At 43.2% G+C, this 25,470-nt stretch overlaps 1 protein-coding gene across 1 annotated transcript in view; it reads left to right on the plus strand.

Annotated features, from left to right (window-relative positions):
• The first annotated feature begins 6,520 nt into the window (after positions 1 to 6,520).
• The window catches only part of SPEF2 (sperm flagellar 2), a 154,019-nt gene continuing 135,069 nt past the window's right edge, over positions 6,521 to 25,470 (plus strand). Inside the window, exons 1-5 of the mRNA XM_061608391.1 lie at positions 6,521 to 6,737; positions 11,513 to 11,615; positions 13,161 to 13,413; positions 16,756 to 16,926; positions 23,858 to 23,998. Coding sequence (XP_061464375.1) covers positions 6,680 to 6,737; positions 11,513 to 11,615; positions 13,161 to 13,413; positions 16,756 to 16,926; positions 23,858 to 23,998 — 726 coding nt within the window. The 5' untranslated portion in view covers positions 6,521 to 6,679. The remainder of the gene's footprint in view (positions 6,738 to 11,512; positions 11,616 to 13,160; positions 13,414 to 16,755; positions 16,927 to 23,857; positions 23,999 to 25,470) is intronic.

A 25,470-nucleotide genomic window follows, 5' to 3' on the forward strand; every position in this document is an offset into this window, starting at 1 on the left:
CCCCCATTAGATAGTTCCCTTTTTAAAAATTTCAAACTTTAAAGGTGGCCAGGATAAATTTATTTATTTATTTATTTATTTAATTACATTTCTAGACCGCCCTATAGCAGAAAGCTCTCAGGGCGGTGTACAACAAATAAAATCACAATTAAAATATGAGCAAGTGTGGAAAAAAAAAATATATAGTACAATTATAAAACATTAATAAAATTGCCATTGAGATTTAAATTAAGATCATATTAAGTTTAAAATGTTAAATTAAAATATTTAAAAATTTACAAAATTTAAAAAGCCTGGGCGAAAAGGTAAGTTTTTACCTGGCGCCGAAAAGATAACAGAGAAGGCGCCAGGCGTATCTCGTCTGGGAGGGCATTCCATAGTTCGGGGGCCACCACCGAGAAGGCCCTAGATCTAGTTGTTGATCTCCAGGCCTCTTTATGGGTTGGAACCCGGAGAAGGGCCTTCGACGTCGAGCGTAGTGAACGGGTAGGTACATAGCGAGAGAGGCGCTCCATCAGGTATTGCGGTCCGATGCCGTTTAGTGCTTTATAGGTAAGAACCAACACTTTGAATCTGGCCCGGAAACATATCGGTAGCCAGTGCAGCTGCGCCAGGACAGGTGTTATATGGTCAAATTTCTTTGTCCCAGTGAGAACTCTGGCCGCAGCATTTTGCACTAGCTGAAGTTTCCGAACCGTCTTCATAGGTAGCCCCACGTAGAGTGCATTACAGTAGTCCAATCTAGAGGTTACCATAGCATGGATAACTGAGGCAAGATGCTCCTTGCTCAAATAGGGTCGTAGTTGGGCTACCAGCCGGAGCTGGTAGAATGCATTCCGTGCCACCGAGGCTACCTGAGCCTCAAGTGACAGGAGCGGATCTAATAAGACCCCCAAACTACGTACCTGTTCCTTTAGGGGGAGTGTAACCCCATCTAGGACAGGTCGAACATCAACCATCTGGGCAGAGGGTCCTCCCACCAACAGCATCTCAGTCTTGTTAGGACTGAGTTTCAGTTTATTAGCTCTCATCCAGCCCATTATCGCGGCCAGGCAGCGGTCTAGTACATTGACAGCCTCACCTGAAGAAGATGAAAAGGAGTAGTAGAGCTGCGTATCATCAGCATATTGCTGGAAACGCACTCCAAAACTCCTGATGACCTCACCCAGCGGCTTCATATAGATATTAAAAAGCATGGGGGACAGAACTGAACCCTGCGGGACCCCATATTGGAGTACCCAGGGACTCGAGTAATGTTCCCCCAGCATCACCTTCTGGAGACAATTCCCGAGATAGGAGCAGAGCCACCGCCAAGCAGTGCCTCCCACTCCTAAATCCGTAAGTCGCTCCAGAAGGATACCATGGTCGATGGTATCAAACGCCGCTGAGAGATCAAGGAGAACCAACAGAGTTACACTCCCTCTGTCTTTCTCCCGACAGAGGTCATCATACAGGGCGACCAAGGCCGTTTCTGTACCGAACCCCGGCCGAAAGCCCGATTGAAATGGGTCTAGATAATCAGTTTCATCCAAGAGAGCCTGGAGTTGGCGAGCGACCACACGCTCTAGAACCTTGCCCAGGAATGGGACATTTGCTACTGGCCTATAGTTGTCCAAATTATCAGGGTCCAAGGAGGATTTTTTTAGGAGCGGTCTCACCACCGCCTGTTTCAGGCAGGGTGGGACCACTCCCTCTCGTAAAGAGGCATTAATCACCTCCTTGGCCCAGCCGGCTGTTCCATTCCTGCTAGCTTTTATTAGCCATGAGGGGCAAGGATCCAGAGCAGAAGTGGTCGCCCGCACCTGTCCAAGCACCTTGTCCACATCCTCGAGCTGTACCAACTGAAACTCATCCAATAAAACAGGACAAGACTGTGCTCTGGATACCTCATTAGGATCAACTGCTACAATAATGGAGTCAAGGTCCCGGCGGATGTTCATGATCTTATCACGAAAGTGTCGCGCAAACTCATTACAGCGGGCAATTGATGGTGTTATTGCGTCCTGGGGACCAGAGTGTAAAAGTCCCCGGACAACTTTATAAAGTTCCGCTGGGCGGTTAAGGGATGACTGAATAGAGACAGCAAAGTATTGCTTCTTTGCTGCTCTCACTGCCTTCACATAGAGTTTGGTAGAGAGCTTCACAAGTGCATGATTACAGCCGTCGGGAGTTCGCCTCCATTTGCACTCAAGCCGTCTCCTTTCTTGCTTCATCACTCTTAGCTCCGGAGTAAACCAGGGAGCCAATTGAGCTCTGCAACGGAGAGGGCGCACCGGGGCGATCGTGTCAACTGCCCGGATAAAACCTCCCTGACCTATTTCTCTGAAAGTTGGCAGGCTTTACTCACTACAGAGGGGCTACAATGCTTGCAAATTTCATCTAATTCTGTCAAAAATTAAAGGTGTTAGAACCATGTTATAAACCTTCTCAATAAAAGTGAACTGAGAGATATGAAGCTTCACCTTTTCCTGAAGCAGGATTTGGGCCCAAGGTGAAGTGAACAGCCTCTGAAGTGATCTGAGTGGAATTGGTCTGCTTTCTGAATCACTAAATCAACCTCAGAACCAAATCTTATGTTCAGTGCATAACCCTAGAGTAAATGTTAGAAATTTCAGCTTTATTGGCTTTATGCTCAACCTAGGTGAAAGAACAGGGCTAGGGAATCCTCGTTCAGTTATGGGTGAATGTCAGAACAGAAGAAGCCATACAATCTGGAGCAAGCGTGGCCAACATGATACCTTCCTGATGGTGTTGGAGTACCGCTCCCATCAACCCTAACTATTGGCCATGCTAGCTGGGACTGATGGGAGCTGGAATTCAACAACATTTTGGAGGACATTATATTGGGCACCATGGTCTGAAGGAAAAGCCTTTAAGATACCTCTTTTGAATTTCCATTTGTTGGGAGGTACATAGTGGTTGTCTGCTGCTTCCACTATAACTTACTCTCACTCAGTTCCCTCCATAGTTTTGTCCCCCTGCCTCTATGGGCCTTCTTTCCAAAATCATGAAAACCAGTGATCAAGCTAGATGAGAAATGGGAGATTTCTCCGTGATTGGATCTCCTGAAATTTCTATGCTTTTAAAAAAGCAGCTGCAGGAACCACCAATTGTATCAGGGCTGCAGCAGGTAGGGATGGGAAGGTTAACCCTTTCTTGTGCACGATTTCTCAGAACTGAATCCTCCCCACCCAAGCTCAATAGGGAAAACAGCAACTTTAGAGGACATTTTAAATCAGGAAAATGGTGTGGAGGAGGGAAAAAGTTAAAAGTCCCCTGGTGCCATGGGCAAAAATCATTCCCCCCCCCCCGCTGCCACCCCCAAAACATTCCAGTTAGTATTTGTACCTGAAGGCCCTATTTGTTGTTTGGACAGCAGCTGTGCGGGCAAATACAGGCAGGGAAGGACGGTGTGTATTAGGATTGCCAGGTTCAGGGCCTGAGACTGATCCTGTATCTTTAGGAGAAGAGAAAGTCAGCCAAGTGCAGGTGTTCTTGCAACACTATAATGGGAAAAACCACAAGGTGGAATTCTCCCTTCCCCTGCACAACTTTTAAAGATACAGAAGACCTCTTGGTTGCCAGGCCCGGCCTCCAAGAGGTCTTCTGTATCTTTAAAAGTTGTGCAGGGGGAAGCGAGAATTCCACCTTGTGGTCTTTCCTATTATAGTGTTGCAAGAACACCTGCACTTGGCTGACTTTCTCTTCTCCTAAAGATACAGGATCAGTCTCAGGCCCTGAACCTGGCAACCCTAGTGTGTATGTCTGCCTGCTTTTTCTTCATAGTAACAGTGGCCAGTTTAAGCACACTTTTAAAATGTGTTAACCACATACACCAGGCCCACATCATACATTTAAAGCACATCCCATGTATATTTAAAGCACATGACTCCCCCCACATGCTTTGAAAGAATCATGGGAATTGTAGTTTGTTAAGGGTACTGGGAATTTGTAGTTCTGTGAGGAGAAACCATAGTTCTTGGAATTTTTTGGGAGAAGTCATGCACTTTTAAATGGGCATTGGATGTGCTTTAAATGCATAGTATGGCATGTTGGTTAGCTCTTACAGACAGCAGTGTGCTAGCCAGTCTATAAATGTTGTTGTTTACATATTCAGTGTGCACCAGCAGCTATTGTGAGAGAATAACTATGGTCCTTGTTAGAAATATACCATGCAAAGTGTAACGTACAAAGACATATTAATGCACCAGGCAGTTTAGACCAGGAGCTCTTGTTGTGCTTATTGTACAATCATTTCCCAAAATCGTGGACATCTTGTGAACCCAGACTTATGAGCTGATGAGTAACACACACTCTGCAAATAGTGCAGAAGTTCGACATCCAGTACAAAGGGAATAAAATAAGAAATCCTGATACCTGGATTCCAACATAACCTCCAAAGCTGCAAATCAATAATTCCTTTTACAGCTGAAGGAACTATTCTTAGAATTATTTAAGAGATGTTACAAGCCTGAAGGTAAAGTATATATGAATTCGAGCAACAGTATTGTCTTTGTTAATATTGATTCATGCTTTTTGAAGGAGATGCTCAAAGCTATGATTTGGAGCAGATTTCTTTCTTTCTCTCTTTATTTTAAAAGACCATGAGCTTTGTATCCTATCTTTACTCCAAGAAATTCAAAGTTAGGCTGAGCATCCCATCCAGATGTCTCCAGTTCAAGTCTGGCATTTTATCCACCATTTTCCAGTCTGCCCTTTTTATCTGGCTGACTGCTTAAATTGTGTTAATGTTTTAGTTATTTTTAAATTATTTCATTGTGAAAAGATTACAGAGGATGGTAGGCCACCTCTCATCTCTCCAAAGTGGACTGTCAACAGCACCTGTTTCCACAGTCACCATTCCCTCCTCAAGCCCCAGCTAGCTCTGGGTTGACACTTTGGGGCAGGGCAGAAGTGAGTGCTCCTTGGGGAAAACACAACTTTTGGCTCTGGGCTGTTAGCTGTTGATCCCTGGTTACATTTTGTAAATATTAGCATGACTGCAGCCAGAGTATTTGATGAAAAGTAACTGAAGGGAAGTTTTCCTTCCACAATCACTTGGAGAGCAAGACATTGTTTAGCAGGAGTAGAAGATTACACATAAGAACATAAGAAGAGCCTGCTGGATCAGGCCACAGGGCCATCTAGTCCAGCATGCTGTTCTCACAGTGGCCAACCAGATGCCCGTGGGAAGCCCACAAGCAGGACTTGAACACAAGAGCACACTCCCCACTTGTGACTCCCAGCATCAAGTATTCAACGGCATACTACCTCCAACTATAGAAACAGAACATAACCACCATGGCTAGTTAACCATCAAATACCTTCACTTGTTCCAGGGCTGAGGCTGGGTTAAAAATCAGGGACCCAACCAAGATTACCATATGGGCCTCTTTTTAAAAACGGCAGCATACGGACAGGCAAACGTTTAATACCTTTCCCCCTCACTGCATCCTCATGCCATGACCAGCTGCTGCACCTGTTAAATCTCTGCCTGCCCCACAACTTTTAAAAACACAAGGTCCTTCCAGAAAAAAAATGGCAACCTCCAGAGGTGACAGAAAAGCATTCTGCACATGTTCAAAGGCCTCTCGAGTTCCAGGACTGACACTTATCCAAATTAAAAATAAATAAATAGATCATGGATCACATTTATCCTTCCATCATTCTCCGGTTGCGTGTACTTATTTATTTATTTATTAATTTTTTATACCGCCCCATAGCCGAAGCTCTCTGGGCGGTTCACAACATCAAAATATCAACATACAATACTTCATCTGAAAGAGTAGGTTTGTAGTCTGTGGATCCACCTTTTTCGCTAGAGGCTCAGGTGACCTCAGCGGCTAGGAGTGCCTTTTACCCAGCTTCAGCCGGCTTGAAGTAGGTCTGGAAGTTTCAGCTTATGCAAAGCACAGAGGCACAACTGCTCCCTGGGACAAGAAATCACCAACCTATTACCCCACTGCTAAAAGAGTTGTTTGTTGTTGTTGTTATGTGCCTTCAAGTCGATTACGACTTATGGCAACCCTATGAATCATACTGGCTGCCAATTAGCTACAAGGCTAAGTTCAAGGTGCTGGTTTTGGTATACAAAACCCTGTACAGCTTGGGACCAGGTTACCTGAAAGACTGTCTTACCCTTTATATACCCAGTCAATCACTGCGCTCTGCAGGTGAAGGCCTCCTGCAGATACCATCTTATCAGGAGGTCTGCTCTGCACAACATAGGAAGTGGATCTTTAGCATTATGGCACCTATGCTTTGGAATTCCCTCCCCTTAAATATTAGGCAAGCATCATCTTTGCTGACTTTTCGACGCCGACCAAACACCTTCCTCTGCCCACAAGCCTTTTAAGTAGAGATTTTTATCCTGGTCTGCACCAACTTCTCCAAACCGCGCGTGCGCTCACCGACCAGGCTTGTTCGCCCGCTTATTCCCAACAGGAGGTAGTTTGCGTTCGACTCCTTAGCATCCCTATCAACTTGAGGTACAGCATCACCTCGCTGCGCAGGCGCACATCGCCACCTTCGCTCTGCCGGGCGGGTAAGCCCTTCGCTGCTTTCTCGTCAGCGCCGGCGCGGGCGGGTTGGTAGTCATGGTGACGGGACGCGGAGCTGCGCTCGAGCCGGTCTCGAGCCAAGTGGGAAAGAGGACGAGGAGCCGGGATCGCTCGCGGCCATGACTGACATTCTGTGCGATTGGCTGAACAGAGAAGTGAAGCTTTCGCGGGCAGTGAGTGAGTCCGGGAATGGAAGAGGGAGGGCTTGCTGTGGAAGCAGCGGGAGGGCTCAGGCGGGCGACTTCCCCTCCCTTACCACCCGCAAGAAGAACACTATAGAGTGGAAATGATTAGCGTTTATTTCAGCTTGCCTGGAAAACATTGTGACCTTTGCCCTGTAAATCAATTTCCTCCGTTTCTGGCGAGAGGAATGGCACTTTGCACATGCTCAGAAACACTGTTTTGTTTACTCGCATAAATTTATATCCCGAACCCTTAACATAAATTCACATTCCCAGGGCGGGTAACAACAAAGTAAGAAACAGCAAAAGTACTTGAGTAAAAAAGACGTTGGCGTAAAAACTAATACAGCAAATTAAAACAGCAAACTAAAACAACAACAGCCCAGTTAAATGGACAGTAAAATCAAGCTGCTCTAAGTTTAAAATGCAGTTCTAATTTTCAAAGTCTGGAAGAACAAATGCTTTTGCCTGGCACCTAATGACAGTAAGGGCTCCAGACAGACTTCAGTGGAAAAGGCATTCCAGATGAGGCACTTCCCAGGATTAATTCCAGCACTGAAAAATAGGTATCAGGAGGACACGTCTTTCTATCTGTCTTTGCATGGTCACCCAAGTAGCAAAAGAAGTTGTTATTGACAATAACAGCTATTTTAAGATGTCAATATGCCTTAGGGTTGGCGGATTCCCCCCCTTTTTTCTTTAAACGGGGGAGGCAGTAATATTAGAGCCAGCCAATATTAATAACTAATACTGAACAGTAATATGTATGACATTCTGGGGGGAGTTTCATGCATCTAGTTCATTGTTTTCCTTGGCTTTGAAATTGGGATCTTGAACCTTTTTGGATTTGGAAATGCTCCATACGTCATGACCTTGTTTATCAATTCTAGGAGTTCAGAATGAGAAGTAGAATTTGTTTCAAATATGGTACATGTGGGGACAATATGTCCTGAAGTGAGGGGCATCGATTTTATGGTTAAAATTGAAATGGCTGTAATTCTTTACATACAGCAGCTTGAATATGTCTTTAAGCAACATCTCCTGCTACTGGTTTGGAACTGTAGCATCAAACCAGAAATACAGAAGTGCCTTGCCTTCCCCATTCAACTATAACGTGGCAGCAGGAAATCTCTCTCCTACATTGCACACTGGGTTGTATGAACAGAATGCCTGATGTTTTCTACACCATAAAGACTATTTGATGTTTAAACGTGCAAAGGCGTAGCATGATTTCATTAAAAGAGCTAGACACCCTATACAGAACCATATTTGGGGAATGGGCTACATTCTAAGCTAGGGATGGGGGGACCTGTGGCCCTCCAGGCTGCAGTTCCCATGATCCCCAACCATTGGCCATGCTGGCTGAAGCTGATGGGAGTTAGAGCCCAATAACACCTGGAGGGCCATAGGTTCCCCCATCACTACAGATCATACTATTAAAAAGTCCACAGAAGAATTACTCCTGACTCCCACTGCTTCACTTCTTTTCATCCAACCTCTTGTTTGCATGGCAAGTTGGGAAAAGCAGAGCAGGAGGTTGAGAGGAGAAGAGGTTATCTCTTTTCTTGCTGCTTTGGACCTTAAATAAATAAACATTACATTTTCTGTAGGTTGGACATGGTCTCTAGGTTAACACCTGGCAATCCTGCATTCTTGAGCTATTTGTTCAAAATAACTAAGCCAATTAGTTGGCTAAAGAACTTTTGATTGACTAAAATGGATGCATCGGGAAGAAGATACTTGAAAAACATTACTCAATTATTTTAGTACAATTTTATAAAAATTGTTGGTAGCAGGCATCATTTTCCCTTTGCTCATACATAAAGGAACATCTCTTCCCCTGATAGTGGCACATGTAAGTATTATCTATAAAGGAATAACAAATGCTTTTTCTTCATTTTATTCATATACAGATTTATACTCTTCTAACCGATTGAATCAGTTCCATTTGATTCAAACATACAATTAGTCTAGTATTTTTTTATTGTTAGGTGACAGCTTCCCAAATAACCTTGAATTAGGTCAACAGTTTAAACATCATTGTTTAATGTAGAGAAAACTTGTACAACCTGTATTGTGGCCTGTTGGGGGTTTGACAGCCACTTCTCTCTTTATTTTGTATGCCTAGGAAGGTAGCAGGTTGTTTATTAATTGCCTTATGAACTGCATTTGCCTTAATGGCACAGAATTTTGAGTAGGCTTAATGACTTAAGGTAGCACATCTGTGTTGCATTTGCACACTTTCTCAAGTGGAGGCTTCTCAAGTGAAACTCCTTTTATTATTTATTCATTTAATTTATATCCTGCCCTTCCTCCTAAAAGGAGCCCAGGATGGCAAACAGGTGATAAAACACTACAAAAAATCTTAAAAATAAAGCGTCTTAAAAAACATCTTAAAAGCATCTTTAAAAATGAAACATCTTTAAAATATTTTAAAACATCTTAAAAAACAGTTCCAACACAGATACAGACTGGGATTAAATCTCTACTTGAAAGGCTTGTTGAAAGAGGAAGGTTTTCTGTAGGTGCTGAAAAGACAACAGAGACGGCACCTGTCTAATAATATTTAAGGGGAAATGAATTCCAAAGGGTAGGTGCCACTACACTAAAGGTCCACTTCCTATGTTGTGCAGAGCAGACTTCCTGATAAGATGGTATCTGCAGGAGGCTGTCACCTGTAGAGCACAGTGACTAGCTGGGTATGGAAGGGGTAAGACAGCCGTTCGAGTATCCTGGTCCCAAGCCATATAGGGTTTTATGCACCAAAACCAATATCCTGAAAATAGCTAATGGGCAGCCAATGCAATTCTTTCAGCAGTGGGGTGACATGTTGGCAATGTCCTGCCCCAGTGAGCAGTTGCACTGCTGTATTTTGCACCAGCTGCAGCTTCTGGACCAACCTCAAGAGCAGTCCGACATAGAGCGCATTACAATAATCCAGCCTAGAGGTTGCAGTGCATGGACAGCAGCAGTCAGGCTGTTCTGGTCCAGAAATGGCTGCAGCTGTTTTACCAGCCGAAGCTGGTAAAAGGCACTCCTAGCCACTGAAATCTAGTGTTAAAGATGGATCCAGGAGCACCTCCAAACTATGAACCTGCTCTTTCAGAGGGAATATGACCCATCCAAAGCATACAACTGACCAGTTATCTGGGGACCACCTACACAAAGTGCCTCCTTCTTGCTCACATTCAGAGTCTGTTTATTGGCCCTTATCTAGCCCACCACAGAACCCAGGCACTGGTCCAGGGCTTGCATGGCCTCTCCCGATTCAGATGTTACAGAGAAATAGAGCAGAGTATCATGAGCATACTGTTGACACCTCACCCCACATGTCCTGATGACTGCTCCCAAAGGCTTCATGTAGATGTTAAACTGCATGGGGACAAGATGGTACTCGGCAGCACCCCACAGCACAACTACCAGGGGGGCGAAAGACAATCACCCAATGCTATTCTCTGAAAATGACCCTGGAGGTATTATTATTACTGTATTATTATTTGATTTATTTATTAGGTAGGATCAGAACCACTGTAAAACAGTGCCTCTGAAATCTATTTCACCAAGTCGGCTCAGAAGGATGGTGTTCATTCTGAGTTACACAACATATCCCTGAAATTCCCCTAGGGCAAGCATTTTCATCACCTAAGGCTCTTCTGCAGATTCAAGGGACGCAAAGCAGTTGAGTTTCCTCAATTAATAAGGACTCTGGAGTACAGACGGTCCTTGTAGGTAAATGTTTATCCAGTTGTTCCTACTGTTTCAGCTACAAATGCCTTTCCTCCTGAGGAGAATATCATCCACACTGAGAGATGAAATCCCCCTAATGAGAAGTAGAACTACCAGATTTCTAGCTCTATTTAGGTTGTGGGAGAGGCAATTAGAAACTCTCAAATTACCACTGTAACTCAAGGCTTCAGCATATGAAAAATTGACGTGTTTGTCTTACCCTTTCCCAGAATAAGAAGAGTCTTGAAACACAGAGAATTTAAGAATTTATTCCAGCTTGCTTTTAGTTAAAATGTAAAAGAGGCAATATTGAATTGCTGCTATTTTGATTTATTGTGGGTTGAATTCAACTAAATAATACTTAGAGTAGGCCCGTTGAAATTATTGGATATGACTTCACAATTAATTTCAATGGGTCTACACTGAGTATGACATAGTTGGATGCAACTCTAGTTTTTTTAAAATTTGTTTTATTACGGCCAATTCATACATTAATGCTTCTAGACCAGGCCCCTGGTCCACCAAGTCAGATATGGTGGCCCTTTAGGGGCTTGATAGCCATCCTATATTTTATGCTACCTACCTGGGCCTGCAAAAAAAAGGGGAAGGGTGTCATTGAGCACTTAACAGTCCACAATGTGTGGTTGATAGACTTGGTGGGTCACACATGGTGCAGGCCTGATTTAGATAATGGGAACATGGAGAGGTGAATCATATTATTACATCCCATGCTACCATTACTGAAACCTGGCTCAAGAGAAGGCAACATTGGCTCTTCTGCATAGATCTGGGATAGGGAACCTATGGCCCTCCAGATGGTGTTGGACTCCAACTCCCGTAAGCCCCAACCAGCATGGTCAGGGATGATGGGAGCTGTAATTCAGAAGTATCTGGAGGGCCATAGGTTAGCTAGTCCTGATCTGGATATTATTGCAACTGCATGGGAAGAAGCCATAGGAAAGCTACTTGTACATCACAGCCCTTAGATTTGACCAAATGAATAAAAAAAAAACCCTCTCCTTTTTCATTTTAAAACCAAAACAGATCCAGAGTCTTTTGCCAGTGAATTTTCTTCTGGTTATCTCATTGGAGAACTTCTCAACAAGTTTGAACTTCAGAATGACTTTGCTCAGTTTTCGCAAAGCAGGTTAGTAGTTTGACTACAGCTCTAGCGATTATCATGGTATATGCACAACATGAAATAGTTAACATGGTAGGTTCAAGTGGTGGCTCCAGGTCCTAGAGTATGGGGCTTGGCCAGATGCCCTCAGGGGGGTCTCCTTCCTCCTCCTCACCTCTGTTGCTTCTGCTGATTCACTCGCCTTCTCCCTCTGGGACCAATCTGCTCCACCTTTGAAAGCAAGAGGACAAAGAGAGACAGGGTTGCTGCTGTTTCTCCACATTCCTCTCTCTGCTTGCTTACTTTGAGAGAGCAAGTGAGCAGGCAGTGGCCTAAGGAGAAACAGCAGGAGGGCCAAGGAACTGTGGATGTCCACCATGAGACTTAGCAGATGCCTAACAATGCTCATCCCCGACGCCAGTCCAGATAGATGGAGATGACAATTTGTGTGAATTGCAGTTTCCCAAAACATATTAGCCTTATTTAGGCATTCGGTACCTGTGGATATAGAATGTGTGTAGGGGACCTCCAGGAGTGCTTGGAGCTAGCCCCTCCCCCTTGATGACACCATGTGCCCCCTAGCTGACACATAATTGGCTCAGTCGCAAGGGGGGGACTCTTTCTATGCATGTAGAGTTTCCAACACTGCAGATGGGAGCCCTACAAGTAACCCCACACAAGCTGAAGTTGCTTTGTTCAGCCAATCACACATTGGTGGGAGTATGTTGCTGCCATGCCTATCGGCGCAGAAGTGGTGTGGTTAGTGTGTTCCTGCCGGCCTCTTCATGCGCTCGGAAATGAAGATCTGAATAAGGCTATTAGTGCTAGAAGGTGATTAATGCAGTTCGGCTGACAATCCTAGGCAGCTCTGAATTTCTCAATAGAAAGAGGAGAGGAGACATGTCATCACCATGTTGGTGATGTGTGCAGGTGTGTTATATACGTGCTGTCTAGAGGAGTGCAAATATGGCCTCTATATATACTTGGAAGGGTGTACAATGGTGGATTCCATGCTGCCAATCTTGTCAAGATAGCTTGTTGGAACCCAGATGGACATAAGAAACTGTGCTGGGTACCGTAACTCAGTGGCAGAGCACATACGTTTCACGCAGAAGGGCCCAAGTTTGATCTCTGCCATCTCTATTTAATAACAATTTCATGTAACAGAGCCAGGCAAGATATCTGCCCGAGACCTTAGAGAATGATGGCCAGAATAGATAAAACTGGAATAAAGCTGCAGCTCTATCCCCACTTACCTGGAAGCAAGCCCAATTGGATTAAACAGGACTTACTTCTGAGTAGACATGGTTAAGATTGTGCTGAAACCCAGCAATAATCTGATTCAGTATAAGGCAGCTTCATAAGCGTGTAGATTTTAGGTTTTAAAACACTGATTATGATCACCCAAAAGTTTAGATCTGCTCTTCATGGCAACTTTGCTTAGCTCTATCTCTCTACAAATGAGCATGTTTTATTGAAGTATGCTGGACTTGTCAGTTTTTGGGAATACTTTCACATTTTGAAGGAAGAAGAGCCTTGTGTAATTGCACACTGTGTCATGTTCACTTACAGGGTTGCCAGTGCAAAACTTAACAACTTTTCTCGCATGGAGCCCACCCTTCAACTTTTGGGTGTGCAGTTTGACCAAAACGTGGCTCGAAACATCATGACAGAGCAGCCTGGAGCTGCCACCAAACTCATCTACCAATTATACGTGGCTCTAGAGAAAAAGAAAAAAGCAGGACTCACTGGAGTTGCCATGGATGCAATGAGACCCTCGGCTCCTGCAAAGCTCAAGAGTGTAGGAACTGAAATGTATCGAGAGGTGAGTTTGTTCAGATAAGGACACAATTCTTACTAGTTACTTTAGGCAGAACATAGCATATGAATATACCCATCTGTTTGAGGGGAAGAATCGGAAGAGAATAGAGACAGACAAAAATTTTGTTCTGCCTGCTACATCTCTGGGTAAAAGATACACTGAGTTAGTTGTTCATTAATAATACCTGAATGCCTGTTTGAAGGAATATCTGCTCCGCTCTGTTCTTCTGAGTTCAAAAGGGAAAATCCTTCTCTGGATGCTCCTACTTTCCAAGGTCAAGCAGGTGGCTGAAATGATCAGAGCCTTCAGATGGGGGCATCCTCCTTGGGGAAACTGCTTATCTCTCTCTGCCACTTTTTTGGGGCAGGCAAAATCCCTCTTGTGTAGACAAGTCTTTGAGTTTGCTGCTGACTTAGCTCTAGGACAGAGACAGCTAACAGGGCACCTTACAGAAGATGTTGTATTCAGCTCCCATCTGTCCCAGCCACCACGGCTAGTGGTCAGGGATGATGGGAGTTGTAGCCCAACAACATATGGAGGGCACACTTTGGCTGCCCCTGCTGTAGAGGGTATGCTAAATTCTCTCATCAGAGTAATAGGCATTTTAATTACTCTCTGCTCTCTTTGCTTTCCTGTTGCCCAACAGGTATTTGCATGGTTTTCTACATTTTTAGTCTTGTAGCTGTTAGGCAAGGGCTTATTTTCTATCTTGGAAAGTTGAAACTGGGCAAAAGGCCCAAAGGGCTAAATAAGGAGATCAGGACTGTAAGTCTTTCAGAACATATGTTCCCTCTTCTCACATGCATCCTCACTCTTTCTGCACTGGCTGTGTGCCCTCCATCAGGACGAGAATAACTTTAAATTAGCTATACATTGCAGGCCAAATTCACACTGAGGTTGCTGGCATTTCTCACTTTGCTTCATCTTATATTTCACTTGCGTTGAGCTGGGCTGCTCAATCATTTAACAAACTATTTCACCAGACTGATGGATTCTGGATTGTTGACAAAGCTTTCTGAAAGAATGTAGCCTGGATCCAGCAAGGGAGAATTCATTCATCTGTAGAAGCAGGCATCCATGCCCATGCCCCTCACTGGAGCAAATAGGTGTAGTGCACAGGGTTTCTAACCTTAAAAGCAGCTACTGGAACTGCTGATGTTCTAACCTCAGTTAGCTGACCGGTGCTTCTGCTGATCTTCTGTCAGTGCTAACTCAGCCAATTCCTGGTCAATATATTAATGTTAACGTGAGTTTGCTAATCATTTGCTCATTAGCAACCTGGTGAGACAGATAAAAAACAGAGACTCAGGATTGTAACTGAAATGAATCAATCTGTTTATTGGTGTAGAACACTTCATTAAGGGCATATTTATTATCTTCATATAGCAGATAACAATATGATGAAATTTGAAGAAAATAAAGCAACCTAAAGCAATGTAATAGAGCAGTAAGAACCTTTAGAAAATGTAGTTTTAAAAATGTCCTGATTGAGAATTTGTCCTCCTCCTATCTTCCTCCAGTTCATTTAGTTGTGTAATGGAATTTCTTAAGTTCTTCAGCATATTGGCACTGTGTAATAAAGTTCATAGTTTCCCATCCAGGACTGTGGGCTGGGAACCTGTGGCCTTCAGCTGGGTGAAAGCAGATGAAGGAGGGAGAGAGAGAGAGAAAACAAAAGCTAATGATTCTTTGAACACTTTTATATTGTTCAGGAACTGGATCAGAAGAATAGAACTTCCAGTTTTTATATCTATTTCATTACTTACGCAGGTGAATTTATATAAAATGTAGATTATGGATTACTGTAATCTATCTAGGGGAAAGTATAACTGGAGCCCTTGCTTCTTGAGCAGTTCTCCACGTAGGGTATGTGCACTGTGACACATTCCAGCATTTGCTTTCCAAAGCAGTTCAACAATATTATGATTCCATGTTTGTTTAGGCATCATGGCTGTTGTCTTGTTCATGTTCATTAATATCACATTATGCTGCTGGCATGATATTTTCTTCTAATCCTATTGTCATCCAAGATGCCAACGTCTCACATGAGTGTCACAGAGAATCAGAAAAAAGTTCCAAGCAGAGTTGAATTTTCCCCTCTTATGATCCATTTTAGTCCACCGTGGCTGCTCTACTGTTTGCTGTAGTTCAGCCTTTCTCAATTGTTGGGTCCCCATATGTTGCTGGATGACATCTCCCAACAGCCCAGCCAGCATGGCCAGTAGTCAGGAATTATGGGAACTGTAGTCCAGCAACATCTGGGGACCCAAAGGCTGGGAAAGGCTGCTGTAGTTGGTTGTTCTACAGACCTAGCAGAGACTAGCTGAACAGTGACCAGCACCAGCCAAAGTGATTGAAGCACAGTGGTTTGTAATCTGCAGAACTAAAGATGGTGACTGCCGTCTTTGAATTCCGCTAAACCAGTGAAGTGCATACCCTCTCATAACTGAAGGGATGGAGGAGAAATTCAATTTAGTTCACCTTTAAAGGTGAACGTACCTAACTCAAACTTTCCTAAACAATACGCCAACTGAAACACAGCCATCCCTCAGCATAGGAAGCTGCCTTATGCTGAGTCAGGCCATTGGTCCAGCTTGCACAGCAGGAGTCTCTCACCTCCCTATCTGGAGATGCCAGGGATTGACCTTGGGGCTTTCTGCATAAGAGGCAGATGCTCTATCACTGAGCTACGGCCTTACCCCCAAAGTTCTCCAAATATTCACAGTGTAGTTCTCTAGCTACGTAAAGTGTACAAAAATGCATATATTGGGGCAAAGTGTGTATAAAATGCATAAATTTTGAAAATAACCTACAATAATGTGTCTGTTACCTATAATTGCTTTGCAAAAATGTGTATATTGGGTAAAATTGCATACAAACATGTAGTTAGGATAAATTCACACTAAAATACTGATGAATTTTCACGAGGACTTTTAAAAAAAATAATTCTCAAACTGATGTAGAAATGTGGAGAAGGGGATTTAAGATTGGGGAACTGAGAAATTGAAACTGACAGATATGCCCATTCCTGTAGCTGTGAGTCATCTAGTACTAGGCAAAAATGAACTATGTTTCAGACAGGTAGATAATCATGAGACCACAGCTCATGCTTTACATATAGAAAGGCCAAAGTTCAGTCTCTGGTTTCACCATTTTAAAGAAGCTGGCAGCAGGCAATGTGAAATACTTCTCTCTGCCTTGGGCCCTGTGGAGCTGCTGCCAATCAAAGTAGGCAATACCAGGTTAGATGGACTAAAGGTCTGACTAAGTATAAGGTAGCTTACTATGATCCAATGAGATATAGAAAGATTTCTTTAAATATTTTGGAAAATCTTTTCATTTCAGCGCCTTAAAACTCTAGTGCCACGTCAGGCAGACCTGTCACTCCAGCAGATTTCGGACAACTTTCACAACAAAACCAAGGACCTGGAAAGTAAGATAGCTCGTATGCAATTTGTGGAGCAACAACAAGCAAAGAAAATCCAGCAGGAAAAGAAAGTTCAAGACGTGGAATATGTGAGAAGCTGTTTTATTTTTAACTCCCAAGGCTGCAGAAATATTTATGCATTGTTTTATGTTTAAGTCCCTGAATTTTCCTGCCAACATCATAAAACTCACTGGGAATTTCTGTGTAAACATGGATAGGATTGTGCTGTCAGTGTAATGCAGACCTAATGGAAATAAACAGTAGTGTTTTAATGAATTCAGGTGGAACTGGAGCTTAGTTTGTGTAGTGTATCATTGAAGGTGATGCTGAGAGTCATGCTGGATGAGCAGGTCACAGTGATTTTGCTGATTTTTCTTATCTTGATTGTTGGATTTTACTGTTTATTGTTGCTTTTATGAGCCACTTTGTGCTTCATTTGGAAAAGCAAGTTAACAATAGTTTAAATAAATAAATAAATAGTTTCATTCATCAAAATCTATGGGAAACCTCAATTAATACTCTCACCAGGTAAGAGGAAAAATATATTTGAAAACATTGAAATTGAAACCATGAGTGCACTGGTTTTGGCTTATAGTTATGGCATTTTTTAAAAATTTTGGACATGGGGTATATGTTGAATTGACCAAAGCAGCTGGGGTGTTTCATCATGACATCCCAAGGTGGGTCTTTTTAGATAAGCTTGCAGTGGCTATAGGAATGTTCCAGAAGGGGCCAAGAATGTGGCCTGGTGCTATTTAGGCAAATTCTAATATGATGTATTTTTGGATATAATCCAGTTATAGCCCCTGGAAAATGGCAATATGGAACAACTGGTTATACAGCATAACTTCTTGTGCATCGCAAGGCACATCCAGTCAGTTTAACAGGGCACAAATGACCAGTGAGATGGGGATGCATTTCCAGATGTGCATCAGCATCTGCAATGGCTCCAGGTGTGGAAGGCTGCTTCTGTGCATCAGTCTCCTTCCTGTTTTATCTTTGTTCATATAACTTTTTACCTTCACTTGTCAAGGTTCACATGTAAAAACTCTTTCCCCATTCATGTTTTATTTGAATAATTCACTTAAAAGATGCCTCAAGAACAGTTTGATGGGGAATGGGACACTTATTTCCATATGACATTGGGAATGTAAATATGTGCAGGAGTTTTGGGATTTAGTTGTCGAAGAGATTAGCTTAATTATAGGCTTTTTTAAGATCCCAGACTGTTTGTTATCTTTGTTTATTGTTTTGCCTTATAAAGTATTAACAGTTTGTTTGTTGACTGTGGCACGCCTAGTAAAGGCCCAGGGATGGAAAGATGCCTCAACATACCAAATGGATAATTGGTTTAGGAAAGCATTTTTCATAGCTATCTCAGAGAAACTGATGCACCAACTGAAGAGGGGGCACCGATTCAATGGTCTTTGCGGCGAATTGGTGGCCCTTTGTGGCTTACATAGCCTGACAGACACATGGATTTGTTGGGTTATCCCAACAAAGTGTGGATTTATTTTGTGCTCCTGAAGGTTGTAAGAATGATTGTTAAATTGACAAGTAATTTATTTTGCTTCCCATTCCACCTGATGCACTTTAAGTTGAAATTGGTTTTGTTGTGATTACGTATTCCTCCAACCTCCTCTTATGGATTGCATTGTTTATTTATTTATATGTTTTGCATACAATGTAATATGTGGTAGCTTCTAATAAAGTAAATTTTAAAAAAATAACAGTTTAATCTAGGATACCATCATCTGAGGCAAGACAACAGTCCAAAGCAGGTAGTTTTAGGCTTACAGATTTTCCCTATTACTTTGAAGATGGGTAGGTAAGGTTATTTTCAATGTGATGTTTGATGATTCCTGAAATAGGTTTTAACCTGAGGCTTGATTATGAACATTACAAAACAGGACCACCTGTGATAAGTCATGTTATTTAGCTACAGTTTCTATGCGAAATAAAGAAGGAATTTATATAAATAACAGTTTTTCAACTTATGCTGAGTCACACTTCTAGGGCACTTGAGTGGGGATCCCCGGAGGGTCTAATGCTCAAATTTATCTTTGGTGTGACTGTTCAGCAGCAAATTAAGGAAATGTAAATCAAGTTTAAGGAGATCTTTTTGCTTTATGCTGTGATTATTAAAGTAATTGGGACCAGCACCAGATTTTGAGGGGATCCATGGCAAAGTGCTGGCTTGTGGGCCCCCTCCTGTGTAGGGTAGTCCCAGCAGACTTTGACATTGGTAAGCAGCAGCACCACAATTATGTTGAGTGGCTTAGAACCATCATTTCTGTTTTCTGCATTGTTCTAGAGTAGGAATGGGTGAGAAATTCTATTCAGTTTGTGTTTCAAACCAAACCTATCATATTTGTGCTTTCTGAAACAATATGAGAACCGAAACACAGCCATCCTTATTTGAATTTTGCAATGCAGTTTGCCAACCAACCAGTCTTTACAAAAATGAATACTTTAAGGGAAAGTGTGCATAAAAATGGATATATGTGTGAAAATAACATACAAAAATGCATAGATAGATAGATAGATTTATTACGGTCATAGACTAGCATAAAAATGCAATGTATTATGAGAAATTGCTTGTAAAAATGTGTGCATCTTGTCTGCCTACAAGAATGTGTTCACTAGGGGAAATTATACAGCCACAAGAGTGGCTGTATACTATAGCCAGCGGGGATTTTTCACATTCCGCAATGTTAAATTGAAAATACCCCCCATGCCATACTGAGGCTTTGTATAAGCTCATTTCAAAACAAAACCTTACAAAACTTATAGTCCTGAACTCAGAAACGCTTGCTTAACAACCCCCTAAATTTGCATGGTGATACACCAAACAGTCAGAGAAAATAGACAGTTCAAAGTGTAAAAAGAGAGGAAAAAAACCTCAGAGGCCTTTTGGACTTTTTTCTCTGAGAGTTCTCATAACCTGTTGAAATTCATTAAAAATCAGCCATGTTCACAGAATACCTGTAATCCTAATACTGACGTTGCCCCATACTCTGGCCTTCATCTACTGCAGTTTAAAAGTTGAAAAAATGCCTGGCTGATTTTTAATTAATTTAATAAATTTTGGCTGGGGCCTTATGATAACATGGAGCATGCTTAGAAAGGACCAACTGTCAGAATTCTAAAAGCCTCACAGCTGCTGGGCTTGCCTAGTCAGGAGGCCACACCCACACCAGACTTTGATTTCCCTTGAGACAGTCATGGCTTCCCTCAGAGAACCCTGGGAAGTGTAGTTTACGAAGGGTGCTGAGAGGAGACTCCTGTTCCACTGAGAGAGCTCCACAGGCCAGACTGGTTTAACAGTCAGCCACTCTGATTGAAGTCTGTGAGGGGAACAGGTCGTCTCCAAGCAACTCTCAGCACCCTTCACTAACTACACTTCCCAGGATTCTTTGAGAGAAGCCATGACTGTCCAAAGTGAAATAAAGGCCTGATGTGGATGTGGCCAGGGGCAGCTTTGGTTTAAATGTTGGTGGGAGGCTACATGTGCCTGCGGTAGAATAAAAAGGTGGGAGAAAGCCTGAAAAAGAATGATACTGTTTACAATGTTTTCCTTTTGGAAAGGAAAGGGGCTTCCCTTCTGCTCAGTGCCCACCCACCCAATCTCCTCCCCCTCCTCCTCTCCTCCCAGCCACTTCCCTGGGTCAGTGTTGGACTATGACCTGGGAGAGCAGGGTTCAAATCCCCACACAGCCATGAAGCTGACTGGGTGACCTTGGCCCAGTCACTGCCTCTCAGCCTCAGAGGAAGGCAATGGTGAAACCACCCCTGAATACCTTTTACCATGAAAACTCTATTCAAAGGGTCGCCATAGGCGGGGATTGACTTGAAGGCAGTCCATTTCCATTTTCAAACATGATTGCATAGAAATAAAGCCCATTGAACTCAAAAAGTATGCAAATGATCAAACCCACCCTCCCATCTCCTCCCTCCTATCCCCTTCCTCTTGCCCCTTCCCTCCCCCTTTCTTTGCCCCTCCCCCCATCCACAACCCCCTCCTCCCCTTCCCCCTCCTCCCCCTCCCCTTCCCCCTCCTCCCCCTCCCCTTCCCCCTCCTCCCCCTCCCCTTCCCCTTCCTCCCCCCTCCCCTTCCTCCCCCCTCCCCTTCCTCCCCCCCTCCCCTTCCTCCTCCCCCCCTCCCCTTCCTCCTCCCCCCCTCCCCTTCCTCCTCCCCCCCTCCCCTTCCTCCTCCCCATGGTCAGTTTTACCTATCTTAAGCATGATTGCACGGAAGTGAATACCATTGAACTCTATAAGCATGAAAATGATCAAACCTGCCCTTCCCTCGCCCTTCCTTTGCCCTCCTCCAATACGTTCCTTCCCACTCCTCCTCCCCCATAGTCAGTTTTTCCTATCCTAACCAAGATTGCATAGGAGTAAATCCCATTGAACTCAATAAGCATGCAAATGATCAGACCTGCTTTCCCCCTCCTTCCCCTCTCCTCCCCTTCCCCTCTCCTCCCCTCTCCCTTCCTCCTCCCCTGCCCACTCCAGCCCTCCCTTCCTCCCCCCAGTAAGTTTTACCTATCCTAAGCATGATTGCAGGGGAGTAAATTCAATAAACATGCAAATGATCAAACCTGTCCTTCTGCACCCCTCCCCCTCCTGCCTGCTCCCATCCCAGTCCTCCCCTCTGCATTTCCTCCCCTCCCTCCTCCTCCTCCTTCCCTCCCCATCCTCTGTGGTCAGTTTCACCTATCCTAAGCATGATTGCAGGGGAGTAAATGCCATTGAACTCAATAAGCATGCAAATGATCAATCCATTCTCAGCAAACTTGGACAGGATCCCATTTCTTACCTGCCGGATTAAAAAGCAGGGAAATTCACTCATAGGCAAAAAACCTTGCGGTTTAAGAATGTACCTATAGCCCACAGCTATTTCTATCAAACTTTAAAAAGCAGGGAGATTGGGCACCTATAGTGAATGCACCAGGTGAGCAGGAGACCTGAACTGCTCTCTGAGATATTGTACTGCCCTACAAATTGGTCAAAATGCAAACACTATTTGGGTTGGTCTTCCACAGTCCAATCCACTTCCTGTGTAGCTTGGAAGAATTTGGTAACATGTGCCTCTGAGCATATGGTGAGTGGTTGCAATACCTGCAATCAGCCCAAATAATAGAAAGAAGACATGTGCTGTGCTGATCTCGTTTTAGCAGGGAGGAAGCAACATTATTAAGACAGTTGATATAGTTGAGATGGTCACTTTGAATATGTCTGATTTCCTTTGCAATTTTAGTGAAGTTTCCTATAGGAAATCATTTTCTTTTGTTTCTGTTTCTGTGAATATGTGAAGTACAGCAACTCTTTGCAAAATTTAGACTAAAAAAACTCCAAACATAATTGTGGAATAATGGCACTGACTTCTGCAGAATAGTCTCCAGTGGACCTCAGGAGTGTCTCAATTTGCACAAGATAAAACAGTGGGAGGTGAAATATATTCTAGCAAAATGCTAGGTGTGCTCTATGTTTTTAATTGACTGTGCCCACCTTGCCTTAAATGAAGTGGTTTAAACATAGCAGGCTCAAAACATGCATCCTCTTTTTTTCCAACAGCTAAGAGTCATTGCTGAAGTAGCAACATAGTGTAATCAGTCTGATTTTACATCAAACTGCAGTTTCAGATTCCACTGTTAATGCACCCAAAATAGAACTAGAACATAGCCCCCAATTTGAAACACAAAAGGCTGTCTTCACCATCATATGACACTGACCAACAAAAAGGCTTTGAAATTAATAAAAATAAATTTGACACAGATTTCTGGGATGAATAATGAGGGAAATAAAAAATTTTAGTTTAGATTCTCTGTAGAAATATTTGTAACACAGGAAAGAAGCAAAGTAAGAAGAACACCAACAAACATACAAAAATGTAATTCTCCATCTTTGGAGATGGCAGGTGTTGCCACCACTCACCATATGCTCAGAGGCACATGTTACCAAATTCTTCCAAGCTACACAGGAAGTGGATTGGACTGTGAAAGACCAACCCAAATGGTGTTTGCATTTTGACCAATTTGTAGGGCGGTACAATATCTCAGAGAGGAGGTCAGGTCTCCTGCTCCCCTGGTGCATTCACTATAGGTGCCCAATTTCCCTGCTTTTTAAAGTTTGATAGAAATAGCTGTGGGCTATAGGTACATTCTTAAACCGCAAGGTTTTTTGCCTATGAGTGAATTCAGACTAAAATGCTGGAGAATTTTCATGAGGACATTAAAAAAAAAATAGCAAATTGCAGTAGAGATGCAGAGAACTGAATTTAATGTTTGAAAAATGAGAAACTGAAAGAACCGAAATTGACAGATCTGTCCATCCCTTTCCATTCCACAGTGACTTCGTGGAAAATTTAAAATGGTAGCTCCAAGCTGCTTGACCTAGGGGGCACAGAGTCTTTGACAGTTCGGTGGTAGCGCCTGAACTAGGGATCTGCTTGGGTACTGGGACCCAGGCAATTGCTCAAAGACGCTGTCTACTGACACCTGCCTGGAAACAGTGGAGGTTGTGAAGAGTGGGCTGGTTCTATCCCACTTCCAGTGACTTTCCTCTCACATTACATGGTAGGATGTCCTGTCACAGTCTGGCAAACAGCATGGGGCAAACAGGAGGCAGGCCTGCATGTGACTTGCTGTAAGCATGTGGGACACTGTTTGCTTAAGGAGAAGCCGCTTGCTGAGGGTGCCTTTCTTAAATACCAAACCGTATTTTCTGTTTGCAAGTGGCATGAGGTTCCCCACTCCAATGACTGGTGAACCTGAGATGCAGTATGTAATAATTACAAAGTATAAGGAAACAGTTTAATTTGTCATTGTTCTAACATCTCATTTTGGTTTTTAACAAAACAAAAAAATCCCATTGTTTACTTCCTCCAATTTCTAATACGTTTATGAACTTTATGTGGGCAGAAAGTGACTCTAAAAATGATAGTGCTTTGTGGGTAATTAATACTTATTTATCAGCCATTTTTAAAATCTCATTACCTTTTCATTGGATATTTAGAAAACTGTAGAAAGAAAAAGGCAACATGAAATAATGGCCAAAATTCAAGCAGCAATTATCCAGATTCCCAAGCCAATGCTGCAGCGTCCTGTGAAGGCAATCGAAGACCAAAAATATCTGAGAAAGAAGAAGGAAGCAGAAGTAAGTTCTGAACTTTAACCCGTGGTATATGTGTTTGTGTGTGTGTATAGATAGATAGATAGATAGATAGATAGATAGATAGATAGATAGATAGATAGATAGATAGATAGATAGATAGATAGATAGATAGATAGATAGATAGATAGATAGATAGATAGATAGATAGTTGATAGAATGTACTAAGCCAGCCTTCACCATCCTGGTGCCCTCAAGATGGTTTTGGGCCAAGTCCCATCTGGCTGGGGCTGGTGGGAGTTGTCCAAAACTTCGGGAGGGCACCATGCTGGTGAAGGCTGCACTATAAGCATTCATAGATCTGCCACCTCATCCTAAATATGTTCATCTGGAGGCAAAGTCTGCTTTATGTGATACAGAAACAAGGTGCTCGTAGCATTATCAACTGTGTATCTTTGATGTAACCATAATGTTTGAAGAGTGTATGCATGTCTGCATGGGAGTGGAATTCATAGAATCATAGAGTTGGAAGGAGCCTTGTAGGCCATCGAGTCCAACCCCCTGCTCACAGCAGGAAATCCACAGCTAGAACATCTCCCGCAGATAGTTGTCCAGCCTCTGCTTGAAGACATCCAGCGAAGGGGATCCCACCACCTCCCTAGGCAGTCGGTTCCATTGCCGAACTGCCCTTACTGTCTTGTAGTGTAGCCCTGCGGAAAGGGCTACAATGTGGATAACTGGGTTTCAGATCATTAGATTGGAAGCAAGGAATTCATCTCCCTCTGTCTCATTAATATGTAAGTGTGGGGGAGGGGACATGCATAATACAGGAACATAGGAAGCTGCCTTATACTGAGTCAAACCATTGGTCCCTCTAACTCAGTATTGTCGACACTGACTGGCAGCGGCTCTCCAGGGTTTCAGGCATGAGGCTCTCTCAGCCCTACCTGGAGATGCTGGGGTTTGAACTTGGGGCTTTCGGCATGCAAGGCAGATGCTCAGAGCTGTGGCCCTTCTCCCTCGTATTCTGTCAGTGAGGATTAATTATATATCTAAATAAAGAGGTTCCTCTACAATTTAGCTGAGCAATACCAGTTTAACATTGGTTTAAAATACTTGATTGCTGCTGAAAATGGCAAACTTCCTTCACCATTGTAATGCTTAGGAGAACTTCCACCATGTCCCAGCGTCTTTATGCTGAGCCATTGGAAGCCACAAAGTTGTTCAACATAATGATAATGCAGTACGAGTGAAGTTCTCCTATACTTCACAGAAGGGCAGAAGGAACTGCTGCACACGTGGCTGCTGTTCTGAGTGACAGGAGCCTGCTGTTGTTTCTGTAGCATCTAGTTCTGCCTAAACGGATAGGCTAGTCAAGCTTTGTAGAGGGCTACCCCAACTTTCCTTTGGTCCTGGTCATTTGCTGATTTTATGCAAGTGTCGGGGCATAACTTTTTAGTCTCAGGTCTAGCATATTTTATTGTGTATTTTAAGTATGGATGTTTGTATTTTAATGT

Source organism: Rhineura floridana, chromosome 1, assembly GCF_030035675.1.
Source record: "Rhineura floridana isolate rRhiFlo1 chromosome 1, rRhiFlo1.hap2, whole genome shotgun sequence".
Lineage (NCBI taxonomy): Eukaryota > Metazoa > Chordata > Lepidosauria > Squamata > Rhineuridae > Rhineura > Rhineura floridana.